Below are 14,740 nucleotides of genomic sequence, written 5' to 3'. Positions count from 1 at the left end.
GCCACCGCAATGAGAAGCCCGCACACCACAACAAAGAGCAGTCCCCACTCACTGCAACTCGAGAAAGCCCACGCGCAGCAATGAAGACCCAATGCAGCCAAAATTTAATTAATTAATTAATTAATTTTAAAAAACAAAATATCACTTATAAATCTTGAAGCAAAAATCTTAAATATTAGCAAACAGAATCCAACAGAACACAATACAATGATTCAGATAGGGCTTATTCAAAGAATGAGAAGATGATTCAAAACTGTATAATCAACTAATTACCATAATCCGTTCTATTTATAGATCAAAAAAAGGAAAACTATTATTTTCCATAGATGCTGGGTATTTGATAAGATTCAACATCCAACTTTGAGGGGGAAAACAAAACAGGAATCAATGGACTCCTCCTTGACATGATTAAAACAAATTTATCTCACCCCAAAGCTAGCACCTTATCTAATAGGGAAACATTGGACATGTCAAGGACAAGACAAGGATGTATTGGAGGGATCAGACAGAAGAATTAAGCAAGAGGGCTTCCCTGGTGGCGCAGTGGTTGAGAGTCCGCCTGCTGATGCAGGGGACACAGGTTCGTGCCCCGGTCTAGGAAGATCCCACATGCCGCGGAGCGGCTAGGCCCGTGAGCCATGGCCACTGAGCCTGTGCGTCCCGAGCCTGTGCTCCGCAACGGGAGAGGCCACAACAGTGAGAGGCCCATGTACCACAAAAAAAAAAAAAAAAAAAAAAAGAATTAAGCAAGAGAAGTACATGAGAAGTACAAAAGTAGAAAAGGATGAGGTAAAAACTACCTCTGTTTGAGATATGATTCTCTTTCTCAGGTATACAATGAACTGAACAATTATGACAAAAAGAGATTAAGTAGTAGGAAAAAATAATTTACATAGTCATGTCATATATGCAAACATCAACCAGCTTATTAAAAATTATAATAGAAGAAACTACAATAGCAACAAAATAGAAAATGCCCAGGGACTAATTTTTAAATGTTTAAAACCAAGATATGGAAAAATTTTAAACATTCCTTAAAGGCAAACATACACCTGACCAAATGACATACTTATTACATGTATGAGGACCTAGTCAGGAAAATGGAAACCATACTATACATTTCAAACAGAGAAAATTTATTACAGGGAATTGGTTACACAGGTATTGGAAAATAGAAAAAGTAAAAACACTGAAGCAACTCATAAGTAATAACTGTAGGAGGATGCTACCACTCCCATGGCTAAAGTTACAAAAGGTGGGTTTATTGGAACCTAAGACACTTAAGGGGCCTGAAGCTGCTGCTCAGACCTCTGAGGTCACCCTCCTCCCACCCCGCTGCTCCTGATACTTCTGAGGGAGTATGATGAAGCTGGTGCTGGGTATGCCAAAAGAAGCTGGACAACTGCAGCCTGGAGCCAACTACCATTCTATCAGCAATGCTGATAGAAAGAAAACAAGAAGAACCTTCTCCCCTCCATCGTCCAGTGAGGCAGAACCTAACAAATCTGGTAGCAAGACAGTCTAGGGAATGAGGTTTGCAAAGCCTGAGATCCAGCATAAAGAGCATAAAAGAGCATAAGAGTTTAGGAGGGCAAATTTTGAGTTGAGAGATATTAGCTAAACGGTCAGCTGAATTCACCCGCTTTAGCTATTTAGTACACATCTGTACTTCCATAAAATGACAATAACTATTTCTAGCTTCCATCTAATAAGACAGAACTATCCTCTATGAAAATGGAGCCCCTCTTATTCTCTCCCCAAAAGTGGAGAAGCAAGAGTAATTGTATCCATCTCTGGGTGACGTTAAGACCTTTTCTACTCGAATCACAATTCCTTAAGAATTTAATGTTTAAACTACAGAGTTTTAGACATGGAAGTATTAAGAGGCACCCCTCAGAGAATTCCCTGGGTTCCAAACAGAGCCCTCTCTGAACCCATTTTGTAGCAGCACCAATTTCCCCTTGGTAATTGGGATCAGTCACCTCAATCACTTCTTAGCCTGCTGGTTCGGTAGCCTGAGGAATCCCAAATAGCCAGGTGGTGGTCTCAAACTCTTAAGTCAATTGTGTCCCTCGGTGGAGGCACGCTGTCTATAAGGGTCTGTTTATTTGGACCTTCTCTGCTACCAACCAGTCATCAGTTAGGGGCCAGTCAGAAAAACAGAAACACACGAGGTAGCTCAAAAAGAGGGGGTTTACTTCACAGAATTCATTTCTGAGGCATGAGAGGTCTGTAAGAACCATTGCAGAACACTGAATTAATCCAGAAACAATTATAAGCAGCAGCTACCACCTGCAGGGAAGAGGTGGGTTGACTAGAACCTAGGAGCTTGAGCAAATGCCCCCACATAGTTGCTGCTCTATAAGGAAAGGTATTACTTTCCTGTGAATGTCAAGGAAGGCTTCATAGAAAAAGCGATGGTTGAGATGGGTTTTTTGAAGGATGCATCGTTTACCAGGCAGTCTATTCAATGCATATTACTAATGCATCCACATTTTAATAGACCTGGTCATTTAGAAATATTTGTGGGGCCCACCACTTTTTTAACATCACATTATAAGTACTGGTAAATATGTCAAAACATAGGTGCTGTAATATGGCTGAAATAAAACTAGAAAGATTGTAAACCACCCTTTCCTACTTCTGATATGTTGGTTTAAAGACAAACACTTTCTGATATATAGCACAGCTCCTCTGGCCAGAACAGCATCCATTTATCAGGTAAACAATGTATGAACTTGGGCATCACCATTCTCTCTGAGGAAGGTAATCAGAACCCTTATACAGGGATCCACTTTGCTACTTAACATTACTGTTGGAGCAGGGCAATAGCATACCGATTTACTGAAAAGTCTCTGCATCGTATCTGGGTGCACTGTCTCTTCTTTCCCTCTTTTTCTAGGGCTGTTTCTATTTTCCATAACATAACAGAGCATTTTTTCTAAAGCTGGGAAAAAGGTATTTGGACACTAAAAGGAAAATGGGTGGGTAGTGAGCACAAAGCACAGAAAGGGCTCTTTAGGATCAGAGAAGGATACAGCAAGAATCTTCTGGTATGAGGAGCTTATTCTGGGGTATGTAGACAGATTGGAGTACACAGATTGATGCAGTAATTATGAAGAGGAGATCGGGAATTGTTAGGAGTCTGGCTGAGAAGCAGCTGGGAGGGCAAATAATACCCACAAACGTACTTTGATGTACACTTGCTTCATTATAGAACAGAGGTACAGAAAAGAACATCCCAGCTTTGGCCAAGTGAAGAATGGAGAATATCAGCTGGAGATACAGAGGGGAAGAGGCAGTGAAAAGGGAATAAGACGATATTCATAATTTTAAAATCCCCTAACTCTGCTAAACAGTTTTAACACCAAGTTCTCTGAGGTGACTCTGCTAATGCATAGACCCAAAAATCAGGCAGGGCAAAAAGCCAGTGGGGCTCAAAATCACAGCCCTGGAGAGTAAAGTTCAAGATTCTCAACCCTGTGATGCTTGTGTGCCATGGGCCTGCAACAGAGAAAAACAAAGATTGCAGCTTATGCTTTTTCCTCTAACTTTACAGGAGATTCAAAGTGCAGAGCAGATGAAAAAATGGAAAGAGAGGCTTGAGAAAAAGTATTATTCTACAGAAATTCAAGATGACTACCAGCCTGTCACTCAACAAGAATTTCGAGAGTAAGCATTTGTTCTAACCAAGGTACTATGGGATATCGTGATAAGGGGACTGGGGACATTCCACAATTTTCCTGAACCCAGAATCTCATTCTGTTAAGATGCCACTTTTTTTCCCCAATTTTTTACCCAACTTTAAAATGACACAGAAAGCACAAAACTCCATTTGTTTAAATGTAAGGTGAGAGCAAGACCAACTGCTTTTGTCCTTACATCTCTAAATAATAGACTGCCATTTATACTTGACACGCATAGCAGATACTGTGCTCCACACAGCTTTAGAATATTAGATCCATAACTGGCCATACTAGGCATATTTTGGGAGCTTAAAATACTATCTTCCCACTCAAAGTATTTCACAATAGGTGTTAATAACCTGCTGTCTCTTTATGTACAAAAATGTTACTGACTCATTCTCTACTTCCTTCTAAATTATCCTCTAGCCTCTTTTTATATGCTGTGGAGCTGGAGAAAGAATTACACTACGTCAGTTTAAAACTAAACCGAGTGATGAGAAAGGTTTCAGCTCTACAATATTGAGGCAAGTGGAGGTGAGAATCTGTGATACAATCATGGAACATTTCTAACAATTTATTCCTGTACTGAATTATTTCCTAAATTTGTCCCCATTTGGGGTACATTTTAAAAGCACAAAACTAGCTACCATCAAATTATCGTCAGGGTCAATGATAATCATCAAATGATTTCTAGGAATGGGACCCAATATATAATCCATGTGTATTACAACATGCCTCCACAGTATACACACACAGGTACACATGAAGACTTTTATAATGAGATTTATTATTAAATTCTAGGAATATGAATGGAAAGTATAAAATAATATTGCTTTTAGTTCTTAGGGCAGGTCTCTAATTAATAGTTCAATAAGTCAGTAAAGATAGTTTTCTCAATGCTACACAGAGTATTAGAACTGTTGGTATTCTCATCATGTGCCATGTTCTAATTTCTCTAGCCAAAGGTAAATTAATAAATGCTTAGGATTCTAGAAAACCATTATATAAGACCCCAAGTAAAATAATCTCACCTCCACTCTTCCCAGTTGGAAGTGTCCTGGAAAAAGGCAAAGTGTAGAAGAACAAACTTCCCAACCACCTACAGAAATTTCACTAATATCTTCAAACTAGAAATTCATCTAGACAGTTTCTAAAGTAACACATTTGAAGTTTCCCAAAAGTGCTCCCTCGACTACTTTAAAAGTAAACTATCCTTTAAAACATAAAATAAAAGAGCCAGGTAGGAGCATCAAGGTTATAAGAGGTTATGTTTGAAAAGTGTAAATGAGGGTGTTGCAAAAGCCCTGTATGGATGGTTGGCAAGTTTTGGATGGCTGGCATTTTGGAAATTGGAAGGAAACTCTTCTAATATAGGTTACATAAGCCCTCCTAGAAGAGCTATATGTTATACGTTCTCTTAGCCCAAGTAACATCATTTGACCACAGACTTCCACATTGTGCTCAACAGTCCCTGGACTGTAAAACTCAAATAAAGGAATTGTTAAATATACCCACCTTCCTTAAGCCAAGCTCTTCTCTTAGAGACTGCATGTCAAGTTTTCTTAATAAGATAATTCACTGCAGGGGCTTCCCTGGTGGTGCAGCGGTTGAGAGTCCACCTGCCGATGCAGGGGACACGGGTTCGTGCCCCGGTCCGGGAGGATCCCACATGCCGCGGAGCGGCTGGGCCCATGAGCCATGGCCGCTGGGCCTGCGCGTCCGGAGCCTGTGCTCCGCAATGGGCGAGGCCACAACAGTGAGAGGCCCGCGTACCGCAAAAAAAAAAAAAAAGATAATTCACTGCAACAAGAAATGCTGACTATTCTCTCTGCATCTTCTCCCTAGATTTCCAAAGAGAATCAACAACATGGCCTTTCCTTGTCTTACCACTCCCTAGAGCTGTAGACAGTCACGTGGTTTAGTAACCTTGCTGTCTCCCCACATGGTCCCTGGTTGGGGTAATTCAAACAAAGCCTGAGAACATTAAGCCAAGGGAACACTTGAGGGTTTTATTTCTTCTTTTTAAACATCTAGTGAAAAAAACAAAAAACATTTACAATGACTTAGAACATTAAAGTTCTTTTATTACAAAAGTCTATACAATGAAGTGCCAAATACAGCAATGCAATTATACTTGTAGTTGTATATATCTATATATTGTTTGTATATAGATATACAGTTTTTACTTGTACCAAAGTAAAATTATCACAAACTGCCTAATTCTACCACTTACTACTGAACTATGACACACAATACTGTCACATAGCATAAGTGCTGCCATGCCACTTTTTATCTATTCTACTCACAGCCAAACATTAACAGTGAATAACCAACATCATGAAGCAGCTGTTAATTCTAAAATGAAACCAGTCAGGCCACTGACTTATAAAAATATGGTACTCATATAGATTTAGCATTATAAAGAAGGAATATATTATTTAAAACATTTAAATAGTGCATATGGACATTTTTGCATGTGGTATATAAAATAAAACATTCATATAAAACAATACACAGTGCACATTAAATAAGATGTTTGGATATACTCCTGTTGGAGACTGAAAGAAATTAACTAAATGTACACTGCATGATGAATTCAAATCAAAATGATAACATCTTTTGGTGTTCTCAATTTCACGTTTCTAGGTGTACATTATGAATAACCTAGCTGTATCAAAAGGAAACCACACGAAAAGGGCTGGATTTAGTGCTTTATTCCCCAATGACACGTTCACTACCAAGGAACATTCCCTCCCCCCAAAAAAGGCATTGCACACAAAGGTGAAATGTGAAGTACTAGAAATGCTACTTATTATCAAGCTACTTCATGTGCTATGTAATAGTGCCAGAATTCTGAGGTTCATGCTTCCCTCACCTTATTAAAGGATGCTGTAAAAGTCCATTTTTGTATGGAACAAATTACGAATATTAGCTAGTTAAGAAAACCATGCATGAGTCACTGCATGCAAAACATGGGCACAAAGTGAGACACTCATCAATCCAAAAAAGCACCAGGAAAAAAATGAACACTTAGATTAAGCCTGATCAGAATATGCTGTTAATGACTATCATATTGTTAGCACAAATAAAGTCACCATTCTGTGAAAATAATTAGCAGAATTATACCAGGAAAGAACCTGAAGAAAAGCCATGCAAAGCCAGAGAAAAAAAGATATGCTTAGAGTGTATGACAAGGGGCATACCACAATACACCTATAACCAGCTGCTTTAAACAGCTTGTGATTGAGCAAAAGGTGATCCCTTTAGAGGATGTTTTCTTTATGGATTTTGCTGATTAAAAAAGAAAAAAAAATGATGTAACCCCTTGAAGGTACATGTAAAAATGCAGTGGTATAGCCCTTGTTAAGAATAGATTTACTTCAGGCATAATGATTCTTTTGCCAATTTAAGCCTATTTGATTGAACACACAAATCTGAGCACCATCAGAGTTCCTACATACTGACATGGCTATTTTCTCACATTATCTGGAGGTGGGTAGGGGGAAAAAATGCAGGATCTAATCCAGACAAATCACATCATCACCAACTGATAAACGGTAACTGAGGAAACAAACAGTAACTTAAGTCCCAAAGGCAGCATGTGATATAATTCAGTTCTGTGTGTGATGTGTGCTGTGTGTTTTCACTATACTAATAAGCAAGGTCACTTTTTGGTCTACCCGCTGTTATCTTCATCCAGGAGCTGTGTGACCACTGAATTGCAAAATTCTGCTAACATACTACCTGTGAGAAAGTGTCACTTTGGGAATTTAACAGAAATATGTTCCACAGTAGGACTTGAAATTTCAGTTGATTTTGGTTTTCTAAGAAAACACAGAACATAGTTGCATATGTGCACATTTATAGGCTTTTCTTTCAAATTTTCAGTCATTCTGTAAGAAAAAGGCAACTGAAGAAGAATTCAATGTGAAGATTTTCCTCTCAATTTTCTTGAGTAATGAAAAACAAAATAATAAAGTTGGTAATAACAAAAAGCTTCTATCTCCAAAGTTCTTAAAGTTGAAAAGATAAAATATTAGTCTTCTACTAACACGATGTATCTGTAGTACAAAACAATGAAGAAAAGTGGATGTTTGCTAAAGGTAGAGGGGCAGTCTGTGGTTAACATGGAACATCGCACTCCCTAGACAGGGTCTACTTACCCTCCCATCATTTCTCTAGTGGCACCACCAGCAAGTACAAAATGAGACTCTGTGAGTGCCTGACAAAATGAACTGAAGTACCAGCCAAGTACACATGATGATAGCTTCAGGGAATACAACTGATTTTATGATGTTTTCAAGGACCATATTTTATATGGATTTTGAAGAATCTTGTTTGCTGATAAGAACTTCAAGAAGCCTAAGCTTGGCTTTAATTTTCTTGTACTCCCTGTACTCCTCAAGCACTGGAACACGATCCTCTTTCTGGGCATTCCTAGGGGAGAAAATAAAACCTAGAGATCATCTGGAAAATAAAGTCCCAGAAGTTGTCGTAATGAGAGACAGAATATTACTCAATACAAACTCAAATAAAAAACTGTTCTGCAAGAAAAAAAAAGACTATTGGACTAATTCCCTTCATCCCAATGGAATATTCCTAGAACACTTCTAATTTTGATGTATTTCTCTATTGACAGATTAATTGATGATATTAGTATCAATGATGATTGCAGGTAACTACAGATAATCAAATATTTTAATAAGACATGAGCTACTAGACTCTGTCAGGTCTGTGAGTGTATACTAAGTGCTAGAGGCTACGCTGAGTCATTTCATACATTCCATACATTACTTAACTCTGGCTTCAGTGAATTAAGATGTAAAAGTATAACATCTTAGTGGTAGCGAAAAAATCATTTTTCTCACTTTATATTACTGACCCAAAGCAATTCAGTTTAATAACCAGGTAAAGCATCAAACTATCCTAATTACAAGCAAAATTTTTTTCCAATAAGACAAGGAATTAGAAGGTACTTGGAAAACACACTTGTGATTTTTTTAACCATATATGCCAACCTACGTAGAAGACTCTCAAACACAGTAGTCCCCCTCCTTATCCGTGGGGATACATTCCAAGACCCCAGTGGATGTCTGAAACCAAACCCTATATATACTATACATACATACCTATGATAAAGTTTAATTTATAAATTAGACACAGTAAGAGATTAACAATAACTAATAATAAAATAGAGTAATTATAACAATACTCTGTAATAAAAGTTATGTGAATGCAGGCTCTCTCAAAACATCTTACAGTACAAGTTTAAAGCCTTTTCCATACTAACTAAGCACTTATCATGCACTGTGGCCATAACTTCTGCAGTTTGAGATATGATAGCAAAACTAGTAGGAATTTCCTTTTCCTTCTTCAAAATTTCATGGATAGATTCGTTATTATAGATCGGAGCACCTCAGCACAAGATTTTTTTCGTAGCCTCACTGAGTAAAGAACTTTCCCCTTTTCACCTGAAGTACTCTGTGGCTTCTCTTTGGCATATCTGAATTGCTAGCATCACTACTCTTGCGCTTTGGGGCATTAAGTAAAGTAAGGCTTACTTGAGCACAAGCACTGAGATACTGTGACGACGGATCTGACAAACAAGATGGATACTAACTGACTAAAGGGCAGGATATGCTGGACAAAGGGATGCTTCACGTCCTGGGTGGGCCGGCACGAGATTTCATCACATTACTCAGGACAGTGCACAGTTTAAACTTTATGAATTGTTTATTTCTAGAACTTTCCATTTAATATTTCTGGACTGCAATTAACCATGGAGTAATTGAAACTGCAAAGAGAAACTGAAGAGGGGGGACTACTATAGAGCTATTGGCTTGGTAAGACCGTCCGGTAACATGGAAAAACTTTTCTGAGGCCTGAGATAAATAATCCTCATTTCTGGCCACAATCTGAATTAGAATTTATTTTTCTTACTTTTAAAAGAGTCCCACTGGGTCAACTGGGTATTACCCAGTTAGATAAAGGCACTTGCCATATTGTATTATAGGGGAGCCACATGACTGCCACACTGATACACACCTTGGAAATACGTGCCCTAGAATGACCCAACATGCAGCCTAAGCAGCAATGGTCTCAGTATAAGAATCCAAACTAGTTAGGATACCACTCATATTTGGGACCCTTTCTAAAAGGAGATCTCGTTTCACAAACACTTCCAAAAGGATGAGGATACTGAATTAAGGAACATAAAATAACTGCCACTCAACCAAGCATTCTCTAGGACAATCCTGAAATATTTTGTCAGATGTTTACTCCAGCTCTGACTTTTTCTTTCCATTAAGAGCAGGGCTGCACAGTATAAAGGAATGTTTTTTACCGTTATTTTCAATGCTAACATCTTTATATGCACAATTTCTTTCTATTCTTATATATTTCTTTATTTCAACATATAGGCACTTGGGAGTTTAAGAAGAAAGAAGATTCAATTTTGTGATGCTCAACAAACCTTCCATTTTGTTGATAAAATGCTTCTTCAAATTCCCGTAACGTTTTACGTAGTTTCTTTTTTTCAGCTCTGGCTTTCCAAAGTTGTTCCAGTAATTCGGGCCTAAAATTGAAATGGGAAGAAAACATTTGAAAGGGCACTTTTGATTCATTATGTTCTTAACAGTGTTTCTAACCCTGGCTGCAAAATCAAGCCAGCTGGGGAGCTTTTAGAATATACCAATGTCTTAGGTTTCACCTTGGAGCAACTAAATCAGAATAGCTGCTGGTAGGGCTCTGCATAAGTATTTAAAACAAAAACAAAAACAAAACAACTTCCCACATGATCCTAAAGTGACTCCAGGGCTAACAACTAGAACCAAAGGCCACATCAGGTAAAGAAGCTCAAAGAGCACAAACTAACAGATGACTCTCAGCTGGTTCCAGCACTTTGTCATACAGCAAACGTAAGATTTTAGGTTTATTTATTTATTTATTTTTTGCGGTACGCGGACCTCTCACTGTTGTGGCCTATCCCATTGCAGAGCACAGGCTCCGGACGCGCAGGCTCAGCGGCCATGGCTCACGGGCCCAGCAGCTCTGCAGCATGTGGGACCTTCCCAGACTGGGGCACAAACCCGTGTCCCCTGCATCAGCAGGCGGACTCAACCACTGCGCCACCAGGGAAGCCCGTTTTTTTAATTTTTAAAACACACTAATTTTCAATAAAGAAAATGTGAATCACAACATGTATTTGTAAAGCACACTTTTCAAAGCGGGTGTATTTCTTTTCTTTACTCAATTATTTAACACTGAATTTCTTTGCATATAAATTTTATTACATGAATAGGCTAAAATCACAAACCAGGATACATACATAGAAGCTGCTCGAGTACTTGACAATCGGAGATCTAGAGCCAGTTTTTCTTGATTTTCTTCCATATCAGATTCTGAGTTTTCCAGTGAAGGCTGTGCCTGTACAGCAGTTTTCAAGATATCAGTTAACTCAGAGGACAAACTAACACCATCTTCTTCTTCTTCTTCCTAAAAATATATCCAAACAGAGAATCAAACATGCCATGATTTCAATTTTTCCTTTAGGAAAAAGATCAGAGAATAATTTCTCTTAAGGATTACCTTGATTTCTTCAAAAAAATGTGCAGTTTCTCCTTCTATGATTGGCTGTAACGTCTGACCCCTTCGCTTGGTGGATGGAGATCCCTGTAACCATAAACATATAAGTGGGTTACATTTTAAGTATTTAAAATGTTCAATGAAGATTCACTTCACTATTACAGTTTAAATAAAGTTTAATAGATCTTAAAACTTTATTTTCAAAATTCTAACCATATGCTTTAAAATTTTTTAGGAATTCTTTACTAAATTTATTTTTGCTTTTTTCTTGTTATGTATCCATAAGAGTGACAAATGATAATTTATGTCTAGGTAATTCTAAAAGAGCTCATTCAATAAATGTTTTTAAAATTCTAAATAATAATGTGTGACATATTATTTAATTGGGAGCATTTTTCTTTTTAACCAAGCTGTCAACTTTTTTGGTCTGAGGACCCCTTTATACTCCTTTTTAAAAAATAACAGCTTCATTAAGATATAATTCACATACCATAGAGACTTCCCTGGTGGTTCAGTAGCTAAGACTCCATGCTCCCAATGCAGGGGGCCCGGGTTCGATCTCTGATCAGGGAACTAGATCCCACATGCCGCAACTAAGAGTTTGCATGCTGCAACTAAAGATCCTGCATGCCGCAACTAGAAGATCCCACATGCCACAACGTAGATCCCGCCTGTGTGCCACAACTAAGGACCACCACTGCTAGCTAAATAAATAAATATTTTTAAAAAGATATAATTCATATACCATAAAATTCACTCTTTTAAAGTGTACAATTTAGTGGTTTTTAGTATATGCACAAAGTTGTACAACCATCACCACTATGTGATTCTAGAACATTTCATCACCCCAAAAGGAAACCCTGTACTCATGAGCCCTCTCTCCCCAGCCCATGGCAAACAACAATCTACTTTCTGTCTCAATGGGCTGGTCTATTCTGGATATTTCATATAAATGGAATCATACAATATGTGGTCTTTTGTGTCTGGCTTTTTTCACTTAGCATAAATGTTTTTAAGGTTTATCCAGGTTGTAGTGTGTACCAGTACTTCATCCCTTTGCATGGCTGAATAATATTCCACTATACAGATATACCCCATTATGTTTATCTATCAGTTGGCTGAACATCTGGACTGTTTTTACACTTTGGCTATTATGAACAATGCTACTCTGAAGACCTGTCTACAAATTTTTGTGCGGACATGTTTTCAATTCTCTTGGGTATATACCTAGGAAGAGAACTGCTAGGTCATATGGTAACTCTATGTTTAAACTTTTGAGGAACTGCTAGCGCCATCTATTGGAAAAACGATTCTTTCCTATTGTCTTGGCTTAATTTTTAGATTCCAAATTTCTCTTTACGACTGTCATATTTAGGCATCCATAAGATGTAGAAATGCTTCCTATAGACTCAGTTTTTAAAAACAAATGTGTGGAATTCTAAAATGGTTTTCATAAATAAATTCAAAGACTATTTATACTATTATGGAATTATGAAAATGTCAGTGACACACAAAAAATACCTTGTAATCAAAAGATAAAATCTGTATTAAACTATCTTATGTGTGAAAAGAACATAAACTATACAGGATTCACTGTTCAAAGAAAACTGATTATACCTAAATACTGTTAAGAGATGGCCAACTAAAAAAACAGCCAGTTAAAAAAGAATGTTTATATAAGGGCTAAATAAAAGGTGCTCAGAAGGCCACTGTGAACATTCTAATAATGAGTAGCCAGAGAGTCGAAGCCTAAAGGGAACCCTTATTTCAAGAGGCCATCAACATAAAAATGGCCTGCAAGCTTAAGCAAACCATAAGCTCCAGAGAATTAATTCCTAGGAGATGATGCAGAACAAGCACATGCTGTTTTCTATTTGAGCCTGAGAGACATCTAGGGCCATACTATCTAATGGTTAATTTGGAGACAGCACTTAATATGCACGTAAGCATTTGAGTTTTCATTTTTTCTCAAAAAAAATGCACATATATATGAATAAGTATTATTTTAATAGACTTTTTTGTTAAAAAAGATGAACCTGAAAAAAAAATCAGTTTACATTATTGTGCAATTAAGTGAACATCGTCATGATGGCCATCACAAAAGTAATGTAGTTTCAAAGGCATGAATTTAAATGGAAAGAAACAGGCAAGGGTCTGAAATATGAGTTTTTAATTCTACAAGTAGGTAACCCTGGGTACATCACTCCTGAGTTTCAGGTTCACCATCTGTGAAATGAGGCTACCGTCCTCTCTGCCTGTTGTGACTTAACTTGTCAGGACTTAATGACATAATCATAAGTAAAAATGCTTATAAGAGTGCCTGGGAAGTAATAGTAGGCATTTATTATTAACTTCCTATTCTTTTAAAGCAGTAACCTCACCTTACATACACAATTCTTGTTACCTTGGCTGTGTATTTCTCTAATATACCGCCATAATAATAATTTTTTTTTAAAGAGTAGGTTCTGGTAAATGAACTAGATAAATATTCACATGTTTTACTTACAAGGACAGGAGTGATGCTAGCTCTTGTCAGCATCTGTTTTACAAGTCTGTATCTATCATAAAGAGGTTTAACAATGTGCCTTTCTTCCCTGGTTACCTGAAGCAAGAAAAATGGAAATCACCTAGTCATCAGAAATCTAAAATTTCTAAAACATTGAGCAATATGACTTTCCCTGCAATTTTTAAAAAGTAATTTTAAATAAGTAGGCGATCTCCCAAATGTAGGAAACAATGCTCTATGAAACAGCTCTGAAGACGTGGGCCACAAAAGTGATTCATGTTCTTTAAGACAGAAAATCAAATCTTTTCAGCAAGAGAGACATTACCGGTCTTCCATGTTGACTTTCATAATAAAGAAGACTTTTCTGGAGAGAAGTTTTCTCTTCTACCAAATGATCTTTTGTCATTTTCTAGAATAAAAAAAAACAAAAAAAAAAACCCTCCCATTAGCAGCATCATTCCCTTCCCCAGCACAATGTAAATAATTTGGCTGAAAGGGCAGCCCATTACCACTCTTGCTTAGGTTAATAAGAACACATCTTTTGCTATGGATTTGCAGGCAACATTTTTCAGTCTCTTGGAGAATCTGGTCGTCTAAAACTAGGTACCAACCGCCTTTGGTGGTTTGATTTATTATATTTTATCTGAATAAGTGATGAATACCAGAGCTTAGTACCTTGGGTAAGTTACTTAGCCTCTTTTTGTTCAACATCCTGATCTGTAAATGGGGATACTTCACCTACCTCACAGAGCTCTAATGAGGACTAAATGAGTTAATACGTTGTAAAGGCATTTACACAGTGCCTACTCAGCACACAATAAAGAAAATAAATGCCTATTAGTTTATTTAATTTTGCACATTATCTTTTTTTTTTTTGCGGTACGCGGGCCTCTCACCGCTGCGGCCTCTCCCGTTGCGGAGCACAGGCTCCGGACACGCAGGCTCAGCGGCCACGGCTCACAGG

The 14,740-nt window shown here is 37.7% G+C and overlaps 2 protein-coding genes across 14 annotated transcripts in view; one reads left to right on the top strand and one right to left on the bottom strand.

Annotated features, from left to right (window-relative positions):
- Positions 1-8,233, top strand: part of PKD2L2 (polycystin 2 like 2, transient receptor potential cation channel) — a 41,106-nt gene extending 32,873 nt beyond the window's left edge. For 3 of the 5 annotated variants that reach the window (XM_032626869.1, XM_032626871.1, XM_032626867.1), the window contains 2 exons: positions 3,560-3,672; positions 4,113-4,587. In XM_032626869.1, coding sequence (XP_032482760.1) covers positions 3,560-3,672; positions 4,113-4,209 — 210 coding nt within the window. In that variant the 3' untranslated portion in view covers positions 4,210-4,587. Of the gene's footprint in view, positions 1-3,559; positions 3,673-4,112; positions 4,588-7,574 lie in introns of those variants that run through there. The other 2 variants (XM_032626870.1, XM_032626868.1) reach the window with 2 other exon arrangements.
- Positions 5,675-14,740, bottom strand: part of FAM13B (family with sequence similarity 13 member B) — a 90,012-nt gene continuing 80,946 nt past the window's right edge. For 6 of the 9 annotated variants that reach the window (XM_032626857.1, XM_032626864.1, XM_032626858.1 and 3 more), the window contains 6 exons: positions 14,102-14,185; positions 13,777-13,872; positions 11,274-11,357; positions 11,014-11,180; positions 10,159-10,260; positions 5,675-8,123 (listed from right to left, as the gene is read on the bottom strand). In XM_032626857.1, the coding sequence (XP_032482748.1) occupies positions 8,000-8,123; positions 10,159-10,260; positions 11,014-11,180; positions 11,274-11,357; positions 13,777-13,872; positions 14,102-14,185 (657 nt within the window). In that variant the 3' untranslated portion in view covers positions 5,675-7,999. The remainder of the gene's footprint in view (positions 8,124-10,158; positions 10,261-11,013; positions 11,181-11,273; positions 11,358-13,776; positions 13,873-14,101; positions 14,186-14,740) is intronic. The other 3 variants (XM_032626860.1, XM_032626862.1, XM_032626859.1) reach the window with 2 other exon arrangements.

This window comes from Phocoena sinus, chromosome 3 (genome assembly GCF_008692025.1).
Source record: "Phocoena sinus isolate mPhoSin1 chromosome 3, mPhoSin1.pri, whole genome shotgun sequence".
In the NCBI taxonomy this organism is placed as follows: domain Eukaryota; kingdom Metazoa; phylum Chordata; class Mammalia; order Artiodactyla; family Phocoenidae; genus Phocoena; species Phocoena sinus.
This window is presented reverse-complemented; position numbering and strand designations above follow the sequence as displayed.